Here is a 23,756-nt window from a genome sequence, read left to right on the forward strand (position 1 = left end):
TTTGTCTTGCAGGTATTTGATCAGGTATTTTGTCTTGCAGGTATTTGGTCAGATATTTTGTCTTGCAGGTATTTGCATTGACTGAAATTTTGACCAGATGGTGGTTGAAAATGTAATGGATCATTACAGTTCATCCTGAGGGGGACATAATGTGTGTTATTATTCATCTTCATTATTTGTTCTGAAGTTAATCTTCTCAATAGTTGACAAGCCAAAGCTACTTGCTGGTGATACCAGACGGCAAATCACCCATTGGTTTGTAAGCTGTCATTTAGAAGCAATGAGTCTGGCATTTCGGCTGTTGCCATCTTGGTATTTTGGAGCCAGAAGTGACCATATTTGGAGGGGAGCTATTCTAGCAACCTGACTGAATGCCCAGCAGATCAATGAAACCAGACATGCCCCAAAACATGCGTCTCCTTTGAGGCCTAATATCTAATTAATCATGGATGTATTTTCAGAAGGACCATTAGAACACTGATCAGAAGGAGGAAATTAAGCTAATGACACCATAATGACTTGCAGAACAAATGTATTAGCTTAGTATTTCATGAGAAAAGTTGACACTTTTTGAATGGAAGTCTATTGACAGACAGAGTTTTTTTTTTTTTATAACCAGCCCCTAGTAAACCCTCAGTGGTATTGCACTTTAAGGCACTTCTGCATTGGTTTCACTTTTCAGACCCAGAGGCTACATCTATTGTTTTATTTGTACCAAATAATTCGTGAGGTATTTCAATCTGCACCAAACGGCAGATCAGTAGCTGCGAATATGTAGCATTTAAGCCCAGATGACATAATTTGGGTTATTTTCACAGGCTGAGTAGTACTGCCTACAATCAATGCTGCTCTTCATGTGTAAAGTCTGTGGAGTGCCCCTCACTTTTTAAAATCTTTTTATCAATCAATCCTACTTGGAATTCATAAGTACCAATTTAAATAACACTAAAATAGTAATAGGAATGTTTCAGCTACTGGAAAATTGATTCATCAATTTTTTTCTCAATTCCTTGATTACTTTCATTAGCGTGGCAGTCCAAACAATTATCACCACTGAAAGGGCCTCAGGTTTAATTAAAGAGAGAAATTACAAACTGAAAGTGAGGGGAGGTTCTGGTTTGATTTGTTTAGCTAAATGAGGAAACAAGAAAGGAGAATAAAGAAATTAAAAAAATCTAATAAGATTAGAATTTCTCTGTGAGAGAAAAGTTGTGGACCCACAGGCTTTTTTCTTGTTGGACAGTCTGCTAATTCAGTGGCTGTCAAGAAACCTGCTGAGCACGGCCCCCCGGGAGACTATGAAGACATGGAGAGTTTCCACAGAGATTTCCTCAACTAATTAACTGCTGCAGATTTCCGTACCCTCCACACTTCTCACACACTCCAAAAAGAACAGGAGAACCAAAAAAAAAAATGGAGAACAAGCACAGGGTAAGTTGCCGTCTCCATAAATCTGCGAGCGGCAGCCTGAGAAAGTGAAATATAGAAACGGAGATGAGAAAGTTGAGCAACATAAATAATACAGGAGGAGAGACGCACAAGTGGTGTAACACTACAGCAAGATCAGCCGTTGTGAGTCTGGAGTGTTCACCCCTTTGGTCTCGTTCTGCAGGGAACATCCGTCTCTCCATCACCTTCATCAAAACCTTCCTGCGACTTTCCACTGAGGCGTTTGAGGAAGCTTTAGTGTCCCTCATCAAAAAGGAAGGAACTGGAGTGAAACACACCAACAGGAAACGCAGCCTCGGCAATGACATTACAAGGAAGGGGCTTTTGGCTACGAGGTGACGGACTGAGAAGGTTCCTCCATAACAACAACAAAAAATGGTACCTGTTGGAGCGCTGAAGCACTTCATTGGCACTTTATACGATTTGTAGCTATATTTAAGTTTGAATGACTTTGCTGCAGTGCAGGTGCCCTCTACATTAGTGTTCTCCTGGTGGGAGATTTTATGGTCCAGACTGATTATTGGAGGAATCTCGTCTGACGTTACGGCGAGCGTATTGTGTCACTTCCTGTCTACAAACATTGTGACTAGTGTTACTTCTCTCTGCTATTTTAGCTTCTTTTCCTGAATTATACATATCTTAACTCTCTCTACACTTCTTCTAATCTCAAATTAAAACTCACGCTTGCTCTTCTTGAGCAATTCTACTGTTAAATCTTTGACCAACGTTCACTTAACTTGGCGTTTTGGTACAGTTAGCAATGGCTTCCCTCTCTCCCTCCACCTCTTGTTTTTCCTGCTCGGTGTGTGACATGTTTAGTTACGACCCTGCTTCCCTTAATGATAATGCTACCTGTAATAAATGTAGTGTAGTCCGGGCTCTGGAGGCCAGGGTCACCGAATTAGAATCGCGGCTGTGCGCCATGCTAAATAACCAGCTAGCCGTAGGAGCTTCTCAGGGAGGGGGTGCACAGCTGTCCACGGCTACAGGCTTAGTTAGTCGGTCCCCCGCAGCACCCGAACAGCCGGGCGGCTGGGTGGCAGTACGAAGGAGACATAGTCCCAAGCAGAAGCCCACGGTTCACCACCGGGTTAGGGTTACCCGTCTCCAACCGATTTTACACACTCGGCGAAACACCCGCTGAGAAACCAACTCTGGTTATTGGAGACTCTATTTTGCTGAACGTGAATTCCCGGGGCCAGAGTCAGATGTCTTCCCGGGGCCAGAGCGGGCGACATTGAATCAAACCTGAAACTGCTGACTAAGGCTAATCATAAATCCAGTCAGATTGTTATTAACGTCAGCAGTAACGACACCCGGTTACGACAATCGGAGGTCACTAAAGTTAATGTTGAATTGGTGTGCAACTTTGCAAAAACGATGTGGGACTCCGTAGTTTTCTCTGGACTCCTTCCTAACCAGACCAGTGATGATATGTTCAGCCGTACGTCTTCACTTCACCGCTGGTTGTCGAGGTGGTGTCCCGCTAACAATGTGGGCTTCATTGACAATTGGAATAGTTTCTGGGGAAAACCTGGTCTGATCCGGAGAGACGGCATCCATCCTACTTTGGATGGTGCAGCTCTTCTTTCTAGAAATATGGCCGTATCTCTTAACAGCCCTAAAACCTGACATCCAGGGTTGAGGCCAGGACGCAGAGCTGCAGTCTTACATGCTCCTCTGCAAAACCATCAAGATCCTATAGAGGTTGTGTTTGTACCCAGACCACCTATATTTAAAAAAAAAAACTCAAGAAAAGATGTATCAATAAAAATTTAATAAAAATGTATCCTACCAAATTAATGGAAACTGGAAAGCACAGAAACCGATTCTATTTGTTGTTGTTTATCGCCCACCTGGTCTTTATTCAGTTTCTAACTGAATTCTCTGACTTTTTTTTTTTTTTTTTATCAGATTTAGTGCTGAGTTCAGATAAAGTGATGATAGTGGGAGACTTTAACATTCATGTTGACGTGGACAACGACAGCCTCAGTTCTACTTTTAGCTCATTATTAGATTCTACAGGCTTTTCTCAGAATGGAATGAAAAACTTCTGACTTCTTAGCAAATATGAAAACAGAAATCCGCTATGGTGCAAGCACACCGGGCCTTAAAGATAATGGGAGATGACACTCTGATTGGTTTGTTTCACGCGACGCCCAAAACACACCTCTGATTATTTAGTCGACTCAGTATAACCGCAGACGGTTGAACAATAGCAAAAGTAGATTTGGACATGTCCTAAATGCACATACGCCATGTGCTTCAGACCGTGTTCTAAAAATCAACAAAACAGAGCCATGGGAGTTCTAAAGGAGCTATAATAATGGTTCTTAAAGTACAAGTATGATTTTTTTTTTTTTGCCAAATAAATGCTCCAGGTATACCTTCAGTGTGAGTGTGTGGAGAAAGAAAATTGCCATCGACTCTCACTATTAAAAAGATTCCAATTGTGGGTCTGATTTGAAATCCCATGACTTCCTCCAGTTCCATCAGAAAGAGAATAGACTAGATTGTTTCTCAGCTCAGACGAGCCCGTACGAATGCACAATTTGGTCAAAAATGACGCTCGGTATATAGAAAACAAAGTATAAAAATCCCCACCTAACAGAAGAATATGTGAAAGGAACAAAGACCCATGCAGGAAATGTACTGAGCAAACATTAACAACCAGCTTCTACTTCATCAGAAACAACACGTGATGATTCTTACCACTGACACATCAAATGCATTTGACACTGAACTTGCAAACTTGAAAAATACGTGATTATCATAAATCATGATCATATCAATCCCCTTTCACCACACACTCTCAGTTCACGCAGGTATCCTCAATTCATCTTAAATTAGTAACCGAACTGTTTAAAGGTGACAATCTGACATCACTGCTGTGTCTCAAGCTAACGCACAGAAAAGGTATCATAGTGTTCTCTTCCTCTGCTTGCACACAGAAGATTGTGGAGTAGAAAACACTGTGTAGAGACACAGACTTCAGCAGCACTGCTGAGCTGCTTAAATCAGAACAAATGATGCTTTCGAAGTGTTTAGAATTCCTTTGCTGTATGATAAGTGTACGCTTATGATGAAATAACCAGAAACTTATATGATGTTAAGAGCAGCACAGTGCAGATCCTGGATTCAGGATCTTTTTCGTAAGGCTTTCTTATAACCTTCATACGTCTGTGGGAATGTTTGAGTATTTCTCCTTTATGTTTGTCTGTCAAGCAGTTTGTAATTGTTGATTTTGAGAAGTGCTAGTGAACTTTAGGGTTATTATCATATAAAGATGGTGAAGAACCGACAGGAAACCGTTTCAAAATCAAAACACAATTCTTTTTTGAGGAATCAGTAAAAGCCACGTCCTCTTTATCGATGTGATATGGCATCTTAAATTTGCTTTGTCATTCGCCACCGTAACACTCGCTTCATGCTGATGATGACAGTGTTGATTTCTGACTAGTTCACTTCTTTTTTTTTTGAAAAGTCTGTTGGGCCTTATTTCATTAGTGACCTGAGCATTAACTGTTTTCATGTCAATCCACTGATTGATAGCTGTTGGTTAAAATCTGAGAAGAAATGTAGCTATGCACCAATAAAGGTAAAAACTGCCAGTGAGCAAAAACAGATGTAAACAGTGTAGGTTTTTATCAAACTATAAATTTGGGATATTTCTATGAATAAACGAGTTAACACTAAAAACCACCGCCTAAGAGAAACTTGCTGAGTCAGAACACTTGATTACACTGGTCGAGTGTTCTCTATTACATGTGACCCATCCTCTCTTAGGCTGTGCTCAGACTGCCAGCCCAAATCAGATTTTTGTCATACCCAGATTGTATCTGGATTTTGAAAGTCTAAACAGCAAAAAAAAAAAAAAAAAACACATGAAAATGCAATTTTTCCAATCTGGATCCAAACCACATTTGAAGGTGGTATGAAATGCGATTCCAATCGGATATCTGCCAATGCGTTTCAGTCCGGACGCTCCGCGGGCTCAGATTGGATTCCTTGCATCATTCGCAACATGATACGCAAAGACAACAATTTTCAGAGCGACAGAGTGAGCCGAATCTGTGCTACCGCTAGCAGACCGCTGTCGGAAAGTGTTGATTCTGGCGGTGTCAAGGACAACGACAACAACAGTCCACGGACAGAAGCCGAAATATACTGTCCGCTGGCACTTCCGTGGCGGCGGCTTCCGTGTTAGACGTAGCTGAGCCTACGTCGTTACCATAGCAACCCATGCAGATAACTTGGTGATGTGTGGACACGCCAAATCCAATCTGTTTACTTGCAAATAGCAGTGCGGATAGTCTGTCCTAAAGATCTGATTTGGAAAACAAATCAGATTTTCTTGCAGTCTGAACACCATCATAGAGCACTGCCTATTAAAAGGAATTCAAAATTCTCATTGTTCGCGCCAACAGGTGAACAAAAACAAAGTGTGTATGCAGCAGGTTAGCTTGGTTTCAACACACCGGGATTCTGCTGCAGAGGCTGTTTTTCATTCATTTTCTGGTCATGATTGTTTTTTCTTTTTTCTGTTCTGGTGAAGACCGGCGTGGATTTGTACATTACCCTACATGCATTAAATTGAGCCATGATTATTCCTATAGGTGCTTTTAGGGTGGAGAGAGGATCCGACAGGGACATTTCATGTTCATTTTGACAGGATCGTACAGATGTATAATGTGGTTGGAAAGATGCATGAAGACGTCACCCTGATCGCAACTGTAGCTTCACTTGATTAGAAAAGATCACAGTTGGCTGCAGCTACTGTATGTATGGATGTTTATTTATTGTTTTTATTTTCATTTTTTTAAAGAGGCAGATTGATTAGGCGTCACACTGTAAAACACAAGTACGCAGGTTCATTTACTTGCTGCTCAGGACGTACTGAGAAACTCCAATAAAATTCCATTTGGCATTTTATAGTATATTCAATAACTCAATGTGAAAAGCTGGACGCCATGAGGCACACTTTGATAACTCCTAATGCCGACTGAATTATTCAGGATGCCATGCATTAACTATGAAAAGGAACTGGGATAGTTTTGCGTGTGCATGTGTGTACGTGTGAAGACAAGCATCTGTGAGCTGGAACATGCTTACGAAGAGCTTCTTGCCACTTCAAATACCCGGAGAGCAGCAGGAAGCAATGATCCGATCTATTAAACATGCTGCATCACTCGCACGCTCGGAGAAAAGGCTTCTATCGCCCAAAGCACGGCGGACCAGAAGATCACTTTATTAACTAGACGGTGCAGTTATGACCAAGAATAAACATGGAACCCAAATTGAGCCAAATTCGGTCTCATCAGATCAGGTAGGGTACCGCTGCATGGCCGCAGTTTAGAAGTCGCTGTGTTAGTGTTTCTAATCACGTGGCTTCACAACAGAAAATGTTGACAGTCATGCCTGCTTATTAACTGGTGATTATTTAATTAATAATTCAATGCTCATCATTTGTGGTTTCTTGACAATGTTGTGCAACAAGTGCTCCATTTCACACAGTGAGTCGTGTTAGCTATGCCAACCCTCTCCGGTGGAACAACCACTGCTGGTTATTACGTCACCGCCTGATCCAGATTGTTCGAGCTGACTGCAATCATTTTGCATATCCATTAGAATCGTTTTAATTTATCTATGTAAAAACAGCAGGGTAAAACTAACAAGTATCATATTTCCACCACTGTTTGAGGTTTGACTGGTGCTGTTTTGATGACATCATTTCGTTGCGCCCCCGTTGTCTGCTCTGTGTTACTGGCACATGGAGAGAATTAGCACCACCAACAGTTTATCTCAAGGTGCCTAACCTCTCATTTATTATTGGCCGTATTTCGATGACTATCTGTCAACATGAAAATCATTAATTTAGTTGCACAGCCAAACTCCACAGACATTTTGGTTTGAAGCCAGATGAAAAAAAGTAAAAGTAGTAGTCAAAGTAAAATGAGCAGAAGATTTGTTAACTAACTTATTAATCACAATTATCTCTATGACAACAAATTATCAACTTTAATTTCACGATCCTGACAGCCCGGCTGAGTGATGGAAAACTCTGGGAACGTCGCCACCGACACCGAACTCATTCAGTTCGTAAAACTACAAAAAACAAGAACGGTTGTCCAACGGCACCAGAACCACTGTTGTTCTGTACTCCCATGGCTGTATGTACTCCTGTAGCGAAAAAATTTCCCCTCAGGGATTAATAAAGTAACTACCTAACCTAACCTAACCTAACCCATACTGGTATGCATGGCTATTTATAGCACATTCATTTACCACATGCACCTGCAAACCAGCATGAACAATATCTCAATCATCAAGCGTAAACCTCAGAACGATAATTAGTTAGTGGAGCAGTTACAAAACGCTTCATGATGAAAGACCAGATGGAAACAACAATAAAATGTGTCACGGTTTGATACTTTTATCAAGTTCATTCTTTTCTGCTTTGCCTTGTTTTTTTTTATTCCAATCACGAACTCTCCTGTCATTTCAGAACCAGCCACTCCCACCTGCCCTGCCAGTTAATCACTCGACCCCCCCTCTCCACCCACACATCTGCATCCACTTCTCTAATTAAGCTCTTAGTATTGACACCAACAGTTCACCTTCTGCCAGGTTGTCTTCGTGCTTTCTTCTGTTCTCTCACCAGTTTGTATTCTAACCATTTTTTTTGGCACTGCCTGCAAATCCTGGACTCTGCTTCCTCTGCTTTGCCTGCCTGCTTGCTTTTGGAAACCTTTTATATAATCAATAATCAATAATCAATCAAATCAATATATATATATTGATTTGGGTAAATTTGTTTTTTTTTCTTTTATGTTGTGCTTTTGGGCCCAGAAAGATGATTCCTCCAATTTATATCAACATAATAGTAAAGCTGGCCAAACAAAGGAGGTTTTTAATGGACACCCCTGTTTGTCTCTCTAATTCAGTGTGCAGAAAAGAAATCTCTAAATAAATGACTTACTGTCTGGCTGAAGTTTGTAGGGAACAGAAAGAAGTCACAGAGCGACAATTGTGTTGATGCAGGTGATAAACGTGTGTTTTCAATGTGCTGCGAGTGGGCACCTTGTCGTGTTGGAGAACCAAAGTGCCACGCAAGACAGTGCAGGTCGTTTGCACCAAATGTTTTGATGCCTCAGAACGTCACAGTGGAACTCGGTGTTGACAGTCTGACCCTGGGGGACAAATTTGAGGTGCACAACATGGCACATGTGAAGGAAAGATCACCGGGATCAGCTCCTGACCTGATGCACCTTTTTTTTTAAAAATGTTGAACAGGGACAGAACGTCCCTCTGGAAACACTAACGCCAGACAACACTTCGCCGGCCTCATTGCTTCATCGCCGTAGACTTTGTGAAGTATTTCAAGGCACCCTGTTGCCAAATTGTCAACATAATTAGATGTGATCTCTTTTGGTTGTGACCATGGTGATGTAGATGTGTTGGACCAGTGCTCACAAAAACCTCTGTAAGCCTCTGTAAACCTCTGTAAACCTTGTTTAACCTCTGTTAACCTCTGTTAACCAAACTTCGAACACTTACTCACTAAGGTTATAGCTTCCTCCTGCTCCGTGCTACTTACCGTTCATGTGACCAAGGCAGTTTTTAAACCTCTGTACTTTATATCATCTGTTGCTGTAGAAAAACTTGTAGTGTTTGTGGGCAAGCGTGTCAATATCAGAGTTAGAGGGTGTTGTAGTTGCCACACAAAGTTTCTTCCCTTTTTTAATTTAGGACTCAACAATTTAACAGCTCGATCCATAAATCGTGGATTAAAATGTTTAAATGAACTGCTAACTTGAATAAACATATTTGATGCCTTTGACAGGAAAACTTCCAACATTTTAATTATAATGGCACAAAATCAACAGGCACACTTTTCCTCTTTCATTTCTGCTGCGCTTCAGGAAAGAACCACATATTTGTTTTTTGAAATGGAAATTCAAACGATGTTGTCTAGTGTTTGCAGCTGAGATGCCGAGGAGCTTCTTAGAGCTCAGAGAGAAAAATAATTCACCCTTTGGAACAGATGTCTGTCTTAGCAGCAAATGAGAAATTCTATTGTGGCTCTCAGCAGATATCATCCTGCTTAGGAGATTAGAACAAAGTGAAAATGGCAACACATACCATCCGCATTCATATACCACACATCTAAAGGACCGGATTGGGGAGGGGTGCTTTTGCTTTTAGTTTGTTCATCTTCTGTGATGGCTGAAAAGACAGCGAGTGGCGCTTCGCAGAGAGCTCTTTGAAACCAAGAGGACACTTTTTTTTTTAATCAAGATTAAGTCAAAAATAAGAAAACAGAACAAAAGTAATCAAACATTTTGAGATCAGAAAGAGAAGCCAGCCACCGATTATGTTGAATAATTTCAAAGGCAGAATAATCTTGAAAAAAAGAATTCAGATCACTGAAGGACACTGAAAGATAAAGAGTGTGTGAGTTCATGTGTGTAATACCCGAGTGAAGGTTTTGATTATGGATTCAGTAAGAGTTTCTCTACATGATGTAAATGAAATTGTGTGTGTGTTTGTGTGTGTGTGTGTGTGTGTGTGTGTGTGTGTGTGTGTGTGTGTGTGTGTGTGTGTGTGTGAGAGTGAGGAAAATACAGACAAGGTCATCCTTCTGCTGAGCATCGACTGACCTAACGTGTCCACACCGTGAAGCAGATCCACGTCATCTATTCTACAACGTACTTTACACAGAAGTGTGTGTTGACGTCAGCAGCGTCTCCTCCTCCTCTTCCTCCTCCTCTCTTGATCCCATTCAAATGCAACCAAACTGAGGTTAATACCACTGACACGACTACAGAACAGTCAACATAACCTCACACAGGCCTCGAACATCCTCGAAGTTCAAAACCATTACAGCACTTGGCGGTAAGCTGAGCACGGCGTGATGTAATTTCATACCTCCCATCAGGGGGAAGTAGTGAGGATTCAGGCTTAGGGTTTGAACCTGGAAAGACAGCGTGAGCCCACGAAGCTGTAAAGTGGCTTCTTCTCTGCGGCTGCTGCCGTAATACGTCGGAAAACAGGGAGTCTGACATTAACGCTGATGAGCCACGACTGACATACATTTCCTGTTTCGATCTGCTTTTAAATATGAATTAAGTATCTGCTGTATGGGTCAGTATGGAGGTGGATTTGAGGTTAGAGCTGTCGTTGAGGAAGCAGTTCTTAGTGAGAAGCAACGACCATTCAGTGAAACCTCTCCCTTAACCAGGGATCATCCAATCATAGCTCGATGCTACGCACGGCAGACCTGCGAGGCTTTGGATTTCTCTACATGTCAAAGGAGTGTGCATGATGTTGTAGTAAAAGAAGTATGTAAACAGTCTGGACTATGGTTTCCTTTTCCCACTTAAAAAAAACGTAATATAAGGGCGAAAGCGTAAGAGATGGATTAAACATGTATCTGCCCAAACAATAGGCTGAAAATATTAGCATGTCCAGCAAACCAGCTTACTACCATCAATACGATGGGCGAATGATCGCAGCTCATGTAGCGGGGGGAAGTCGCAATGTTAGTGAAGACGTTATTTCACTTGATCAGCATCAGCACCACTATTACGCACGTTTTTGTAAACACTGATACATTTCTGATTTCACCATGGACATTTGTAAATTTGACACAGGAATCCCTTTAAAGAGACTTAAGATGAGGTAATATGATGTGAAATCCAAATGTTCTGGCAGAGCTCCTGCTTCACAGCTCAGTAATGTACACGGAGCCGAGGGCAGCAGTGACTTGTGTGAGTAAGTATTCCAAGTTATGTCACTTGATCAACATCAGGCTGCGTTTCCGAGGCCACTGGTGGATACGCATTTTGTGTCAAACTCAGCAAATCAACAACGTAGCCCCTTTAAATTCTTCAGTAAGTCTACAGCAATGAAGCAATGACCTGGGCGAGGTGTTTTGGTGTTTTGAGGGACATTTACGTTTCAAGAGGGGAAGACTGAAAAAGGCGCGTCAGGTCAGGAGAGCAACAGGATGGTTTTCTTCGACATTCGTGAGGTTGTGCAACATGAATATCGTCCCCCGGGGTCAGACTGTCAACGCAGAGTTCCACTGTGACATTCGAAGGAGTTTAAACAAAATCATTCTCTGCAAATTGCCCTCAACGGTGACGCGATGACACTTTGGGTTGTCCAACATAACGATGGTTCTTCCCTACGAGTTGAACAAGCGCAATTTTGTCACATAATAACACAACCGTTGCTTCCCCTACTCAGAAGATTTGGCTCCATGCGATTTCCCTCTGTTCCCCAAAAATGTACCAAAAGATTTCTGCTTAAGTCCATGGTGAAATCGTTAATGTGAAAAGTACCAGTGGTCACAAAAACACGAGTACCACAGGTGCTGATGTTGATCACCCATGTTGTTGTACAACAGGAACGGTCCGTTGTAGTAATGACGTTAGTTTAACGCTATTGTCAACATTATTTTACGTTATGTTTAAAAAAAAAAAAAAAAAAAAAGGAATGGATTGTGTCAATAATTTCTAACAGTGTGAAAGTTGGTCTGAAGGCTAGTAAAGATTAACACGTCGGTCTTTGCTAAGTTGAAACTCTTGTCCAAGTATAAAAGCAGGGTCCCGTTGGGATGAAATAACAGCCTAATCTTCTTATCATACAAATAATATTAGGTCTAAGTATGGTCAGTTAAACCCGAGCTGCTCCACTGAAGCCATTAGAGGACTCGGCACTGGGCAGCCGTATGGACTTTAGCCTATCTTAGATCAAATATTTACTACTTTTGATGTATAAAACGGCATAATAAACTCGGGCACTGGGAAATGCAGCTCCCTATTTTCATAAATTTTTACACAGCCGGATGGATATGCTGCATTTATGATCAGCGCAGTCAAACATGCAGTTACTTTCACTGTAATGCAATCCCAAGCGGGGCGTTGGGAATCAAACTGATCTTATATATACGTTCTTTTCTGTTTACCGTGTTGGCTGACTGACTTTGGACACCTTCAGGCACGCCAAAGGGATGCAATGAATCTGTAACTGATGCGTAAGCTGCAGGAGCTCGTCTGAAGTATATATTCTGTGAACCTGTGGACTTTAGAGCAGCAGGAAAAGGAGCATCGCTGAAAAGAAGGCCTACAGCTGCCATTCATGTGTTTGACAACACTGAAATGAAAACTCTCTCCAAGACAAACCCTAATATTTCAGGAGTGTAGAAATATTAGGGTTGTGGCTTATCAGAACAATAAGTGTCTGCATTTAAAAAGGCTTCTTATTTCTTTTTTGTCTGAGTCAGGTTCTTAGAGGGTATGTTTCTCTCCTTGGTTTGTTTTCCAGTTGAGCATCTCTGCCTGCCAACTCCCTGAAAATAACACCACCACAATTTCATCGCACTTCCTTGAGAGCTAACATTCAGCTGCTGTACCTGACAACAGCTGTCACATCAGTAGCCTGCCAAATCTCCCGAGTTTTATCATCATTATAAAAACCTGAGTAAAAATGTGAGGTCACTGACAATAATGGAAATGAAGAGGAGTGAATCAGATAAAATCATTCAGATGTGCAAACACAGTCACAGAAGAACGAACAACGAAAACAGAACTCAATCTTCCAGCTATTTTGATTAATCAGCAGCACTCAGATTTCTATTTAACGGTCTCCGTCTGCGTGAATTAACCGAGGAAGAAGCTTTTTACTTAACATTTCATTACGGAAAAAGGCAGGTTATCCTCTACTGGGCAGGTGTATGACACACTTTGCCCTTTGTAATTAAAAATGGCAGCATTCTATTCAAGTGGAAACTTCAGAGGCATGCTGCTGTGTCTGGTAGCACACTACAGGGGTTTACCAGACGCTCGATTGGAACTAATGATAGTATTTCCACCTTCTGTTGTGACAAGTCCATATTTTTGTTGTGAAAAAGGTCTGCTACATAAATTAGAGACAGCATTGTTAAAGAAAAGCATGCAGGTTACTGCTTTTCCACTTCTTCCAACCACGCTTCAAAATAATCTGTTAGAAAAGTTAGAAATGCCTGCTGGCACCGACATTATATCCTCCATCTTTTTGTTTTTTTTCCTTTTGGTAATTAGCCACTGATAAGATACTCCAGGGGAAATGCTGATTTAAAGAGATTGTGAGTTTTGCTGGCATGCAAGTCAAATGAGGTGCTAACTTTTTACTACGTCAAGAATATCCCAGAAGGGGATACATTGCTAAGCTCCTGCAGCCTGATGAGGCTGAGAGTCGCCTCAGATCCTCGGGAACGGCTCTGCTGGCTCTTTCTGAGTCCCGACTGAAGATTTAGGTGATCAAGCATTTGCAATGTAGGTCCCTCAGCTTTGAAACTCCCTGCCTGACAACCTGGGGGGGTCTGCAGGATCGGGGACATCATCTTGGAAAAAAAAAAAAAAAAAAAAAAGCCTTTAATTAACTCTAGCACACCATTTATATTTTATATAGTTCTATAGTTATGTATTATTATTACTATTGTTGCCTTTCATTTTTTATTGTTGGGGATGTTTTGCATTGTATTTGTGGTGTTTCAATGGCTATATTTTATTTGCTTATGTTTTAAACAGTTTTAATCCCAGTTCTTCCATATAAATCACTGTGCTGTATAAATTCAGTTTAATAAGCTAGCAGCAACTAAAGAAATTAAAATTAAAAGAGGAAGTTGCTGAAAGAAGAAGCCAACCAGCATCCCGTTGAGAGGGAAGTGGTCTCATGTGTGCCCAAACCTGCAATACTGCTATTTTGATTTGGTTATTATTTGACAGAAATAATACAATAAAAACCCTTCCCATTAAATGTGCAGCAGACAGGGCTCTTGCGTGCACACTGGCTGGCAGACACTGTTCAACTTCCTGTGTTTGTTTAATGATACCGTCACACCTAAACTAGTTGGTTCCATTCAATCAAACTCTGGTGTGTTCGCCCTTTTGATCTGGTTTGTTTGAGCCGGTAAGAAGGCTGTCAGTCAAACTCTGACCGAACAACCGGATCAGAGACCCTCATTTTTAATTCGGTCTCGGTTTGCTGCACATCAGACGATGGTGGGCTGAAAGCTCAGCGAATGTTATCACAGAGACTGGATTCTTTTTTAGCGTGATCTAAAAAAAAAACCTGCACCGTTAGGGAAATAGTCTATAAAAAAAATGTGAGGCGGTGTATTGAGCTACTACTCTGTGAATGTTTGACTTTCCTCATTAAAAGGCAGTGAACAGCAGCACTGTTTTGCATCTCCACCCATTATCTATACGAGCTTTATCCTAAACAGGCTCACTGAAAGGACACCGAAAGGCGACAGTTAACCACTGCACCACATCCCTCTGTCAGTTTCACCGTTGTTAAGTACATCTTTCACTAGAACTTCCTAATTTGCTCTTCTAAAAAATGTTTTGAGTCGCACTGCACTGACTGGAGGCTTCTCTGTGTGCAGCCAGGTAGCTAGCGTCTACTGACAGCATATTAGGCATTTAGGGAACGTCGGTAAATTGTAGCTACAGAAAACAACCTGGGTTATACTCTCCCCCCCTCTGAAACGCATGCAAACTAAAGATTGGTGCCATAATATGTCATGTCAATTTCTTATTGTTAAAATGGATTCATAAGATTGGTAGTTTAAAAAAATAAAGTATTGTTCAGGAACTGGTATCAAAGTCAAGGTATCGGTATGGGTATCAAAACTTTTTCTCAATCAGTTATTTCTTCATAATCTATCTGTGAAATCGGCAAAGATGAGTAAACAAATAAAGGCCTCTAACAAGCAGCATGACGTGCTGTCAGTCAATGGAACTTAATTTCTACTCTTTTCTCTCTTCTACATACTTTAGTTAAAAAAAAAAAAACAGACTGCAATTGAACAGAGACAGCCAGCCGCTTCTCAGTTTAACAACAAAGTCGACATAAAACATTCATTCAAATGTCATCGTATCTAAAATGGTCCCAGGCAAACAAACGTCCAAACACACACACACACACACACACACACACACACACACACACACACACACACACACACACACACACACACACACACACACACACACACACACACACACACACACACACACACAATTTCCTTCCCATGGCCTGTTAATAAATCTTCCTTTAAACTCTATTTTTCCACTTTTCCTGATTTAGTCATCCTGCATTCATTCGTTCTATCATTTTCCACCTGGCTGTACTTAAGAGTCTTGTGCGTTTTTGCATGTAATTGCTCATTATCTCTAATGTGGGAGATGAGATGTGTTTATTACCTCTGCACCTTAATAGTAGAACAGCACCAAAATACACTTGTTTGTTGTCTTACACTCGAGAAAATGTAACCGATGTAGACAAAAGCTTCAATCTGTCCGAGCGTGATAACTAATGTGGAGATCGGTACGTTATGTACGTGACTTATTGGCGATACTGTCTGTGTGAGATGATGGCTGTCGAGAGGATAGCGGAATATTTCCCAAGAGCTCCCCAGAAAGAAACACCATTTAAAAACAGGGGAAAAAAAACAATGAAATTCATAAAAGGACTGATAAGGCAGATGGAGAAGAAGGGAAGACGAATTATCAGGATAATGCAAAGATCGGTGAGAAGTAGCCATCAGAGAAGTTCCAGGTGAGCATTCAAAAAAGTTGGACCACAATAGCTTGTATCGGTCTGTGATGACATTTCTGATGTGGGTATATGAAGGGAGGCTTGCCTGAGGGGAGTCCGGCTCTACCTATCCTGATGGTCATCTCGTCAGAGTCCAGGAGCTGGAACGACGGCTCCTCCACTTTCCCTTTGGACACTTTGGAGTCGGGAGGCAGAGCCAAGGCAACGTGGGGGTCAGCAGCGACACCCTGACAATGACAGGAAAAAAAAATAATAAATAAGCGAGACACAGAGGCTGGTTAAAATCAGCTTCACACGCAAAACAAATTGGGGATTCAGATTTTGTCGGTTCATTTTGTCTGCTGTGGAACACACTGCCTGTAGATATCAGGGATCTGGCTCAGTAAATACTTTTAAAAGAAAGCTCAAAATAGATCTCTTTACTTTAGCCTTTAACTAGCTACTCCTGAAGCTCTCTTGCACTTGCCTGCACTTGAACTAACGCGGCCTTTAAAATAGCATATTGCTTTATTTTATATTTCAACTCTATTTGTGTTTAATTTGATCCTTTTTTATGCATTTTATTTCTGTTCTATATTTTTTTAATGTTTTATTATATGTGAAACACTGCATGCCATTTTCTTGCTGGAAACTTAACAAAGGAATTAACAGCAATCCAACAGTTAAACATCGGATAAGCACACAGAAACAAAATGTTTCTGTATGCTTATCTGTATGCCCTCAAGGCGTTGCAATATGATAAATGTCAAAACACCTTACAATTTGCCTCCCTTCCACATTAATGTTGACAGAACAGCCATTCAAGATTTAGTGTCTCGCCCAAGGACACTCCAGCATATGGACAGGAGGACCCAGGTATTGAACAGCCAACCTTATGATTACCTGGCAGCTGGCTCGACCATCTGAGACAAAGCAGCCTCAAGACTTCAGATAAGGCAAAGCCAGACTAGGCTGGGCAGCCCATTTCTCCCACCCTGTACATTCGCCTTGTTCGATTGAAAACAGGTTGTTATGCAAGTCACCATTCTAGTAGAGAGCCAGTAGCGCCTATGTAGCTTTGACACAGGGCGGTTAGAAGCTTATATGCAATACAGATAGTCCGATTTTCACTATAGCTCGACATTATGTGTGTGAAGAATGAACAGTACTGCTCTGTATTGCTTCATTACTTCCATCCACACTTGTGTGAAATTTCTTGAGCAATTTTAACAACGTAGGAGATTGTAAATTCACAAAAATATTTGATTGATTCAACCTATGGTCAGCACTTATTCAGTCTATTGCCAAATCCAACCTGCCATCCATCACTCAGCCAATTCCTTTCTCATCCAGTCGTATCAAATAAAGAGGAATGACGATTTTAATCGGGTACTTCATTATTTAAATCGTACTTTGTTACCGCATTCCAGTCAATGTGACCAAGATGGGACATTGCTACGGTGGACTTATGTGACGAAACATAACATTTCACGTTGAAATGTTGTGTTTTGACCCTCGGGGGTTTCCGTACGCTACCATGGAAAACAAGGTTACTACAGGAACTCGGTGCCGAGGAAATAATCAGTGTTTATGAACACAACCAATGTTTGAGCATGTTGATAACTCTGGAAACAAAAAGAAGAACTAAGGAAGGATACCATTACCCTGAAAGGACTCGAATTGGAGGATTACTTTGCATAAGTATTAAACGTTCTAATTTTCTTGCTTTGCTTGCAATAAATTCACTGGCTCTTTTTGTACAAGTACGTATTAAAAGTTACTTTGATTCCCTTCTAGAAGAAAAAAAAAAAAGCTAGTGAATGCTCATTTACAGACATTTAATGCTACTCAATTCTATTTTAAAACAAAGATCAAACTTTAACCGAAAATGTATTAAAAATGGGTTTAAAAAATATCCAATCTGAGGCCAATAAACACACCGAACCGAACAATGAATCAACGCGACCAACAGATGTGGGTTGAATCGAGTGTCGCGGCAGGGTTAAAAACAGGGATGGTTCTCTTGTCACCATGTTGACAATCACAAACAAATACCTCAGTGCTAATCATGAAACATTTAAGGCTATATTTTAACCATCCAAGCACGCAGTCTGAAGCGCAGAACGCAGGTGCTCTTAGGGGCATTTTAAGAATGTTTACACACAATATTTGTAGACAATGTTATCGTACCTTTAAGAAGAACATTCTGGGAACAATATTGGTAAAAACAATACCAAAACATTGAAGAATATTGTCAGAAGGGTTTTTGACCAAAATAAAAACTAGCTGGGTGATGGCTTTAATAAGCATAGGTGTGTTTTGAGTGTAGCATGAAATAAAGCCATCACACTGTCGTCTTTGGCACACCGCTATTAACATCAGATATTTCTAAATTATAGGAAAGATCTGCGTATTGATGGACACAATAATAATCCGTCACAGTGTAATCCTTTTAGTTTTCATCTTTTGCACGTTCGTGCACTGCTGCACGTCACTGTGTCCGTCACCAGCAGAGTAGATGTAGCTTGTGTACCCGCTTATGTAGGCTGGGGTAATCAGGTGGCCCACTTTATGTGGACAGCGTTTTTGTTTATCCCTTGTCTCTCGTCCCACATATTGAGACGGTGTCCGACATTTTAATTGACTTTAGCTTTCTAAAATTGTGCTTTTTTTCCAAAGGCTGTGAAGAAAGGAGGGAAGGCTGTAATTTGTATGTTATGTCAAAGTGCAAGTTTATTTGTCAACATCTTTCCAGCGCTGCACCCAATTGGAAAAATTGCAAATCACCAAAAGCAACAGTTTCCTCAGAATGTAATGGAAACTACCACAAAGAAAAGAAAATGAAGAAACAACAAAGAGTGGAAGCTACTTATGACCAGATGAAGCCAATGGAAGGCGACTCTCACCGAGTTTTTTTGCCCTTTTTTTTTTGTTACGTCTCGGGAGAGAATATGTGAAGCAACACAGTAGATTTGAGCCTCACGACATGTGTGGCTTGAAAAGAGAAGTACTTATCAGTGGATACATTCTCACTGAAAGATGAATGCAAGACAGATAAGGAAGCGGTGGCGGAAACAACTCAATCATACAGGTCAGCAGACTGTGGTAGAAAACTGGCAGCATGCAAGAGCATTTCCTGAGAAACTTAAGCTTTCTGGATTTACTTTTTATGAAAGTATAATATAAGTAAACACAATCTTTGCACCACATTTGGTTCATTAGGATCTGGTCACCCAATATGTTGGTGCATATTAATAATGTGGCCTTAAAATAACAATTAAATACTGCGCCACTGATGGAAGACCTCCTTTATAGCATTTCCAGCCTTCTCCACGTGTTGTGCTTAGTGTTGCTTTTCCCCACGAGTAGCACGGAGCCATAAGGGTCGTCGTAGATATTGTTGTACATGTTCATCATTTTTTTTTAAAGTGAAAGCTTCAGATAAGCCCACTGGGTTTTTGGCTGATAACTTTTATTTGTTTTCTCTAATTAATTTTAGAGCTGCAATTACAGCAAAATGTTTTGGGGTTGTTACATGAACCAAATGGAACCTGAGATGGGTTTCAGATTTATAATCTGACATATTCTAGATTTAAATACTGGAGTTTAAGCATCCAAGTATGTGTTGATTGGCCTCTACAGCTGCAGGGGATCCGAGCACAGGAAGCTTTTGTTTAGTCCTGGGGAGCTTCTTACTCTGGCATGTGTAGTAAGATCCACTGGTAGAAAACAAACATGTGAGTCATCCTCATTCCCAGAAGAACACATCCAAAACCAACATGCACTGCCTCAAACAATCGTCCGCCGCCTTCAGAAGGCTTCATATTTAATTCAACAAAGCACAAGGCCCCATCCAAATTTTAGAGAAAATTTAAACCAATTTACAGACGGTTGTCAAAACAAAATGTGAATTAATGTGCTTTAGATCAAGTAAATATGAGGAAGTGGGGGTCACCGAGGTGTACGGCTGGTCACACTGATTCCAGTCCAGTTGGGTGACATGAAACCACTGCGGAAGAAGAAGGAGCAAAGAGATAATGGGATTTCAATAAAAACAGCCAAACCTGGAATGCAGTGTGGAAAACCTGATGGAAATACAGCATTATTTCTTGATACAAGTATTGATTTGTGAGCTATTGAAGTTTCCTCATTAGTCCTCACAGATTTAATGTTTTCACCATTTCAAATATTTTCAACGAAGCAGAAGCTCCAGTTGAATTCAGGTGTGTCATGATATAATCGCTCCTCGCACTTTATTGAATTTTTATATTTTACTGAACAGCTCTCCCAAGTTTGTTTTGTTTTGTTTTCCAGCAATTCCAGTTGGAACTTTTATGAATAAATGTACTTTTTAACACTTGTTCAATGTTGTAACACAAACAGAAATATCCACAGGCACAATACAACCAACACATTTTTCACTGTTTTCACTTGATGCAGAGGAAAAAACAAAATCAATGTTTGTTAAATAAGTGTGAAGAATAAAACTGCAAACAAAACCAAAAACATTTTCTCTGAGCCAGTTCTTCCAGTCTCTTACTTGCCAATCTTGTTTTTTAGTTTGTACATGCAGCAGATGAGGAGTATGGGAAGGATGCAGCCAAGAAAAAAAAAGGAAGTTTGTTCAGAGAAAAAAACGAATGAGTGAGTTGAAGCATGACGTAGGGAGGTCGAGTGACTGTTAGGCTGAAGACCTGCAGCCTGATCACCTGGCTGCACACACTCATCCACTGCGAGTGTGTGTCCATCATTTCACCACAGGTATTTAGTGCATCTATGGATTCATGTGCAAGCAGACTGTTGCAGAAGAGACTTTGTTTCAAATGCTGGTCAAGTACTTGCTGTGGAAATCCTAAAACAAATCTTACAATTTGCTTTGGAAAATATTCAGTCTCAAGCATTAAAGACTTTCTGATATGAAACCTGAAACAGCCTTCACAATAAAATATTTTCTGAATAGAATACGACATGAAATAGATTAACATGCAATGTTTTAGTGCTCTAATGTTTAAATTTCAACCAGTATTCTGTGGTTTTATGACAATTTCTATGCAACTGCTCACTTTTTCCTCCAAAGGGCACATGTGGTCCTAAATGAACAAAATGCAGGAGCACACTGGAAAAATGTTCAAGTAATACCGATTTATATACATGAATTTATACTGCACGTATGTATACGCCTTCTCTTTATGTGCAATTATAGTGTGAAAGCCGGAGAACTATAGAAGTGGCAGAATATTATCTCGACGCTCGGCATCGGTCTGAAAATACGAACTCAACTTTTTAAAATATTGAAACTTTCAAAACACTTAAACAGTGTTTTAAATAAAATATCAGAGGAGAGTTTTTTTTAAACACTGAACCGACTTTATGAACCACTGCAATGGTTATTTAACATTTTGACACTTTTAACAAACTAGTTCTGCAATAAAAAAAAAAAGAATTTCTGACATTGTATGTGTGCAAGCATTTGTGTACTAAGGGACACATTCACACATTGAGCAAATACAACTCTGGTTACTGCCATCAAAATCTCCAGAACGTTTCTTATTTCTGTAGTAATCATCACCATGTACGTGTCTGAGTAAGTGTGTGTTCAGCTGAAAGTGTGTGTGTGTGTGTGTGTGTGTGTGTGTGTGTGTGTGTGTGTGTGTGTGTGTGTGTGTGTGTGTGTGTGTGTGTGTGTGTGTGTGTGTGTGTGTGTGTGTGTCACATCTCAGAGGACGCTATTAACCTACAGTAGCCTTCGGTGACGAACCGTGACACAATCTCATCAGCAGGTCCGGACTCACTATTAAAACACTTCTCTGTTCATCATTGAAAGTCACCTCTGTGTCTCTCTCTGCTTCTGTTGTCTTTAACTGCATCTTCCAAAAGCGTTTGATCACCTTAACTTCAGAACATGCAGGTGCTGCTGGCAGGAAACCGCGCTGGCACGTTTGATGACAAAGCTTGACCTGACAGTGAGCCTCCGTGGCTGGGTACGATTATTACCGAGAACACGTCAATCACAGACGTGCTTCCTCGTGCAGATACAAATAATTGTATGCCAACAATATGAAAAACATCAAGGAGGGGAAGAAGGAATGTGAGGCAATACGCAAAAGGATTAAAGGGGAAATCCTACACCAGTGGTTCAACATCTGTATACCATAAAAGGCTCATTCCTCTGCTGCGGACTTTTACACTTTAGCATTTTTTCCAATTTAACATAACTTATTTTCACTGGTTTCCAATTAATAAACCTGCAGACACTTGAATCAAGCCAGAGATGCTCTCATTAAAAGTAATCAAGCCAGAGATTTTCTTATAAGATCTTTGGACCTAACAGTTCCAGGAACTGTGGGACTACTGGAACTAAACTCAGGAGCTAAAAAGAGTCCTTTTTTTTTTCATTCCATCACAAGTGAAAACTGGAAAAGTTAATTGAATTAAACCAATAACCAATTAAAGAGAACTGCTGTTTGCAGTTTTCATCCTGTTGTTGTTGTTGTTTGTGTTTTCTCTTCTCTGACTATGATTTTTCAGCAGATGTATTGAATGTAAATGCACATATGAAAAATGAGACTCTGGTTTCCAAGTCAACAATCTGCTGAGCGTTTGATGGATAATTTATTTCTGCTTTTCACATTTAGTTTTGGTTTTCTGTCTTTCCTTCACTTGCTTCCATTTCGTTTTGCTGCTTTCTTCTTTGTACTCCCCAACAACATAACTTCTTTATTTTTGTGCACAAGTTGTATCAGCGTTTAGGTCTTTGACAACGTGCACGGACATCTTTTGATCCATAGACTTTATATAAAAGTGGATGTAGCTTCCGGGTTCGAAAAATTAGACCAACCGCTCCGAACTAGCAAGATGGTGACGGACAAAATCCGAATTTGAGGCTTCATGAGGGCCATTCACAAACCAACGCCATGTGTAGTGTGCAGATTTGTTTATCTTTTGTGTTCTGTGGTGTATATGCAATTTTTAGTCAAGTATTTTCAAAAGAGCATTAATGTTGCTAACGGTGATCAAATCAAGACTAACTCTTATTTCAACTACGGCCTTATTTGTTGTCAGCAATAGCATCAAAGATGCAACTAAAAACTAAGCTTGGCTCAGTCAATCACACACACACACACACACACACACACACACACACACACACACACACACACACACACACACACACACACACACACACACACACACACACACACACTCTTTGACTTACGAAGAGCCGACTGATCCTTCATGTGCTGCAGCAGGACTCGATATGAAAGCACCCCGGCTATCTGATGTTTATGTGATTCCTTCTGTGAGATTTAGAGGCCCGAGAGACGTCTCAGAAGAGTTGTCACAGTTTGATGGGGAAGGCAAGGAATTGAGGAAAAAAAATAGTCAAGGCATCAACTGCCCTGTTTCGATCAAAAATGCACCAACACCCTGTCACATCTTCACACATTCCTGCACTGACACCCCTCTGGAAGACTCGTGTGCTCTCTCATATACATTCGTACTATCTCCACTTCCCACCAATGACTGGGCTCAGTCTATTCGATCAGGGAGAACCAACTTTTAAACGCAGACCTAAACCTGACGGATGCTCACACTGATTTATTTATTTATGATAACTTTCTGCCTTCGAAATTTCAATCACAGCAGTAGAAAATACCTCCTAAGCCCCAATTTATCCACATGGATGACTGAGTAAGCTGCACAGGTTTGTTGACAGT

The 23,756-nt window shown here is 40.7% G+C and overlaps 1 protein-coding gene across 3 annotated transcripts in view; it reads right to left on the minus strand.

Moving 5' to 3' along the window:
• The window catches only part of LOC138626076 (zinc transporter ZIP11-like), a 129,426-nt gene that overhangs the window by 34,235 nt on the left and 71,435 nt on the right, over window positions 1–23,756 (minus strand). For 2 of the 3 annotated variants that reach the window (XM_069707509.1, XM_069707507.1), the window contains one exon: window positions 16,145–16,286. In XM_069707509.1, the coding sequence (XP_069563610.1) occupies window positions 16,145–16,286 (142 nt within the window). The remainder of the gene's footprint in view (window positions 1–16,144; window positions 16,287–23,756) is intronic. The other variant, XM_069707508.1, reaches the window with a different exon arrangement.

The sequence above is a fragment of the Brachyistius frenatus genome, unplaced genomic scaffold, assembly GCF_029030835.1.
Source record: "Brachyistius frenatus isolate BFR_SWC_R1_liver_20210118 unplaced genomic scaffold, ASM2903083v1 Contig_69, whole genome shotgun sequence".
Classification (NCBI taxonomy): Eukaryota; Metazoa; Chordata; class Actinopteri; family Embiotocidae; genus Brachyistius; species Brachyistius frenatus.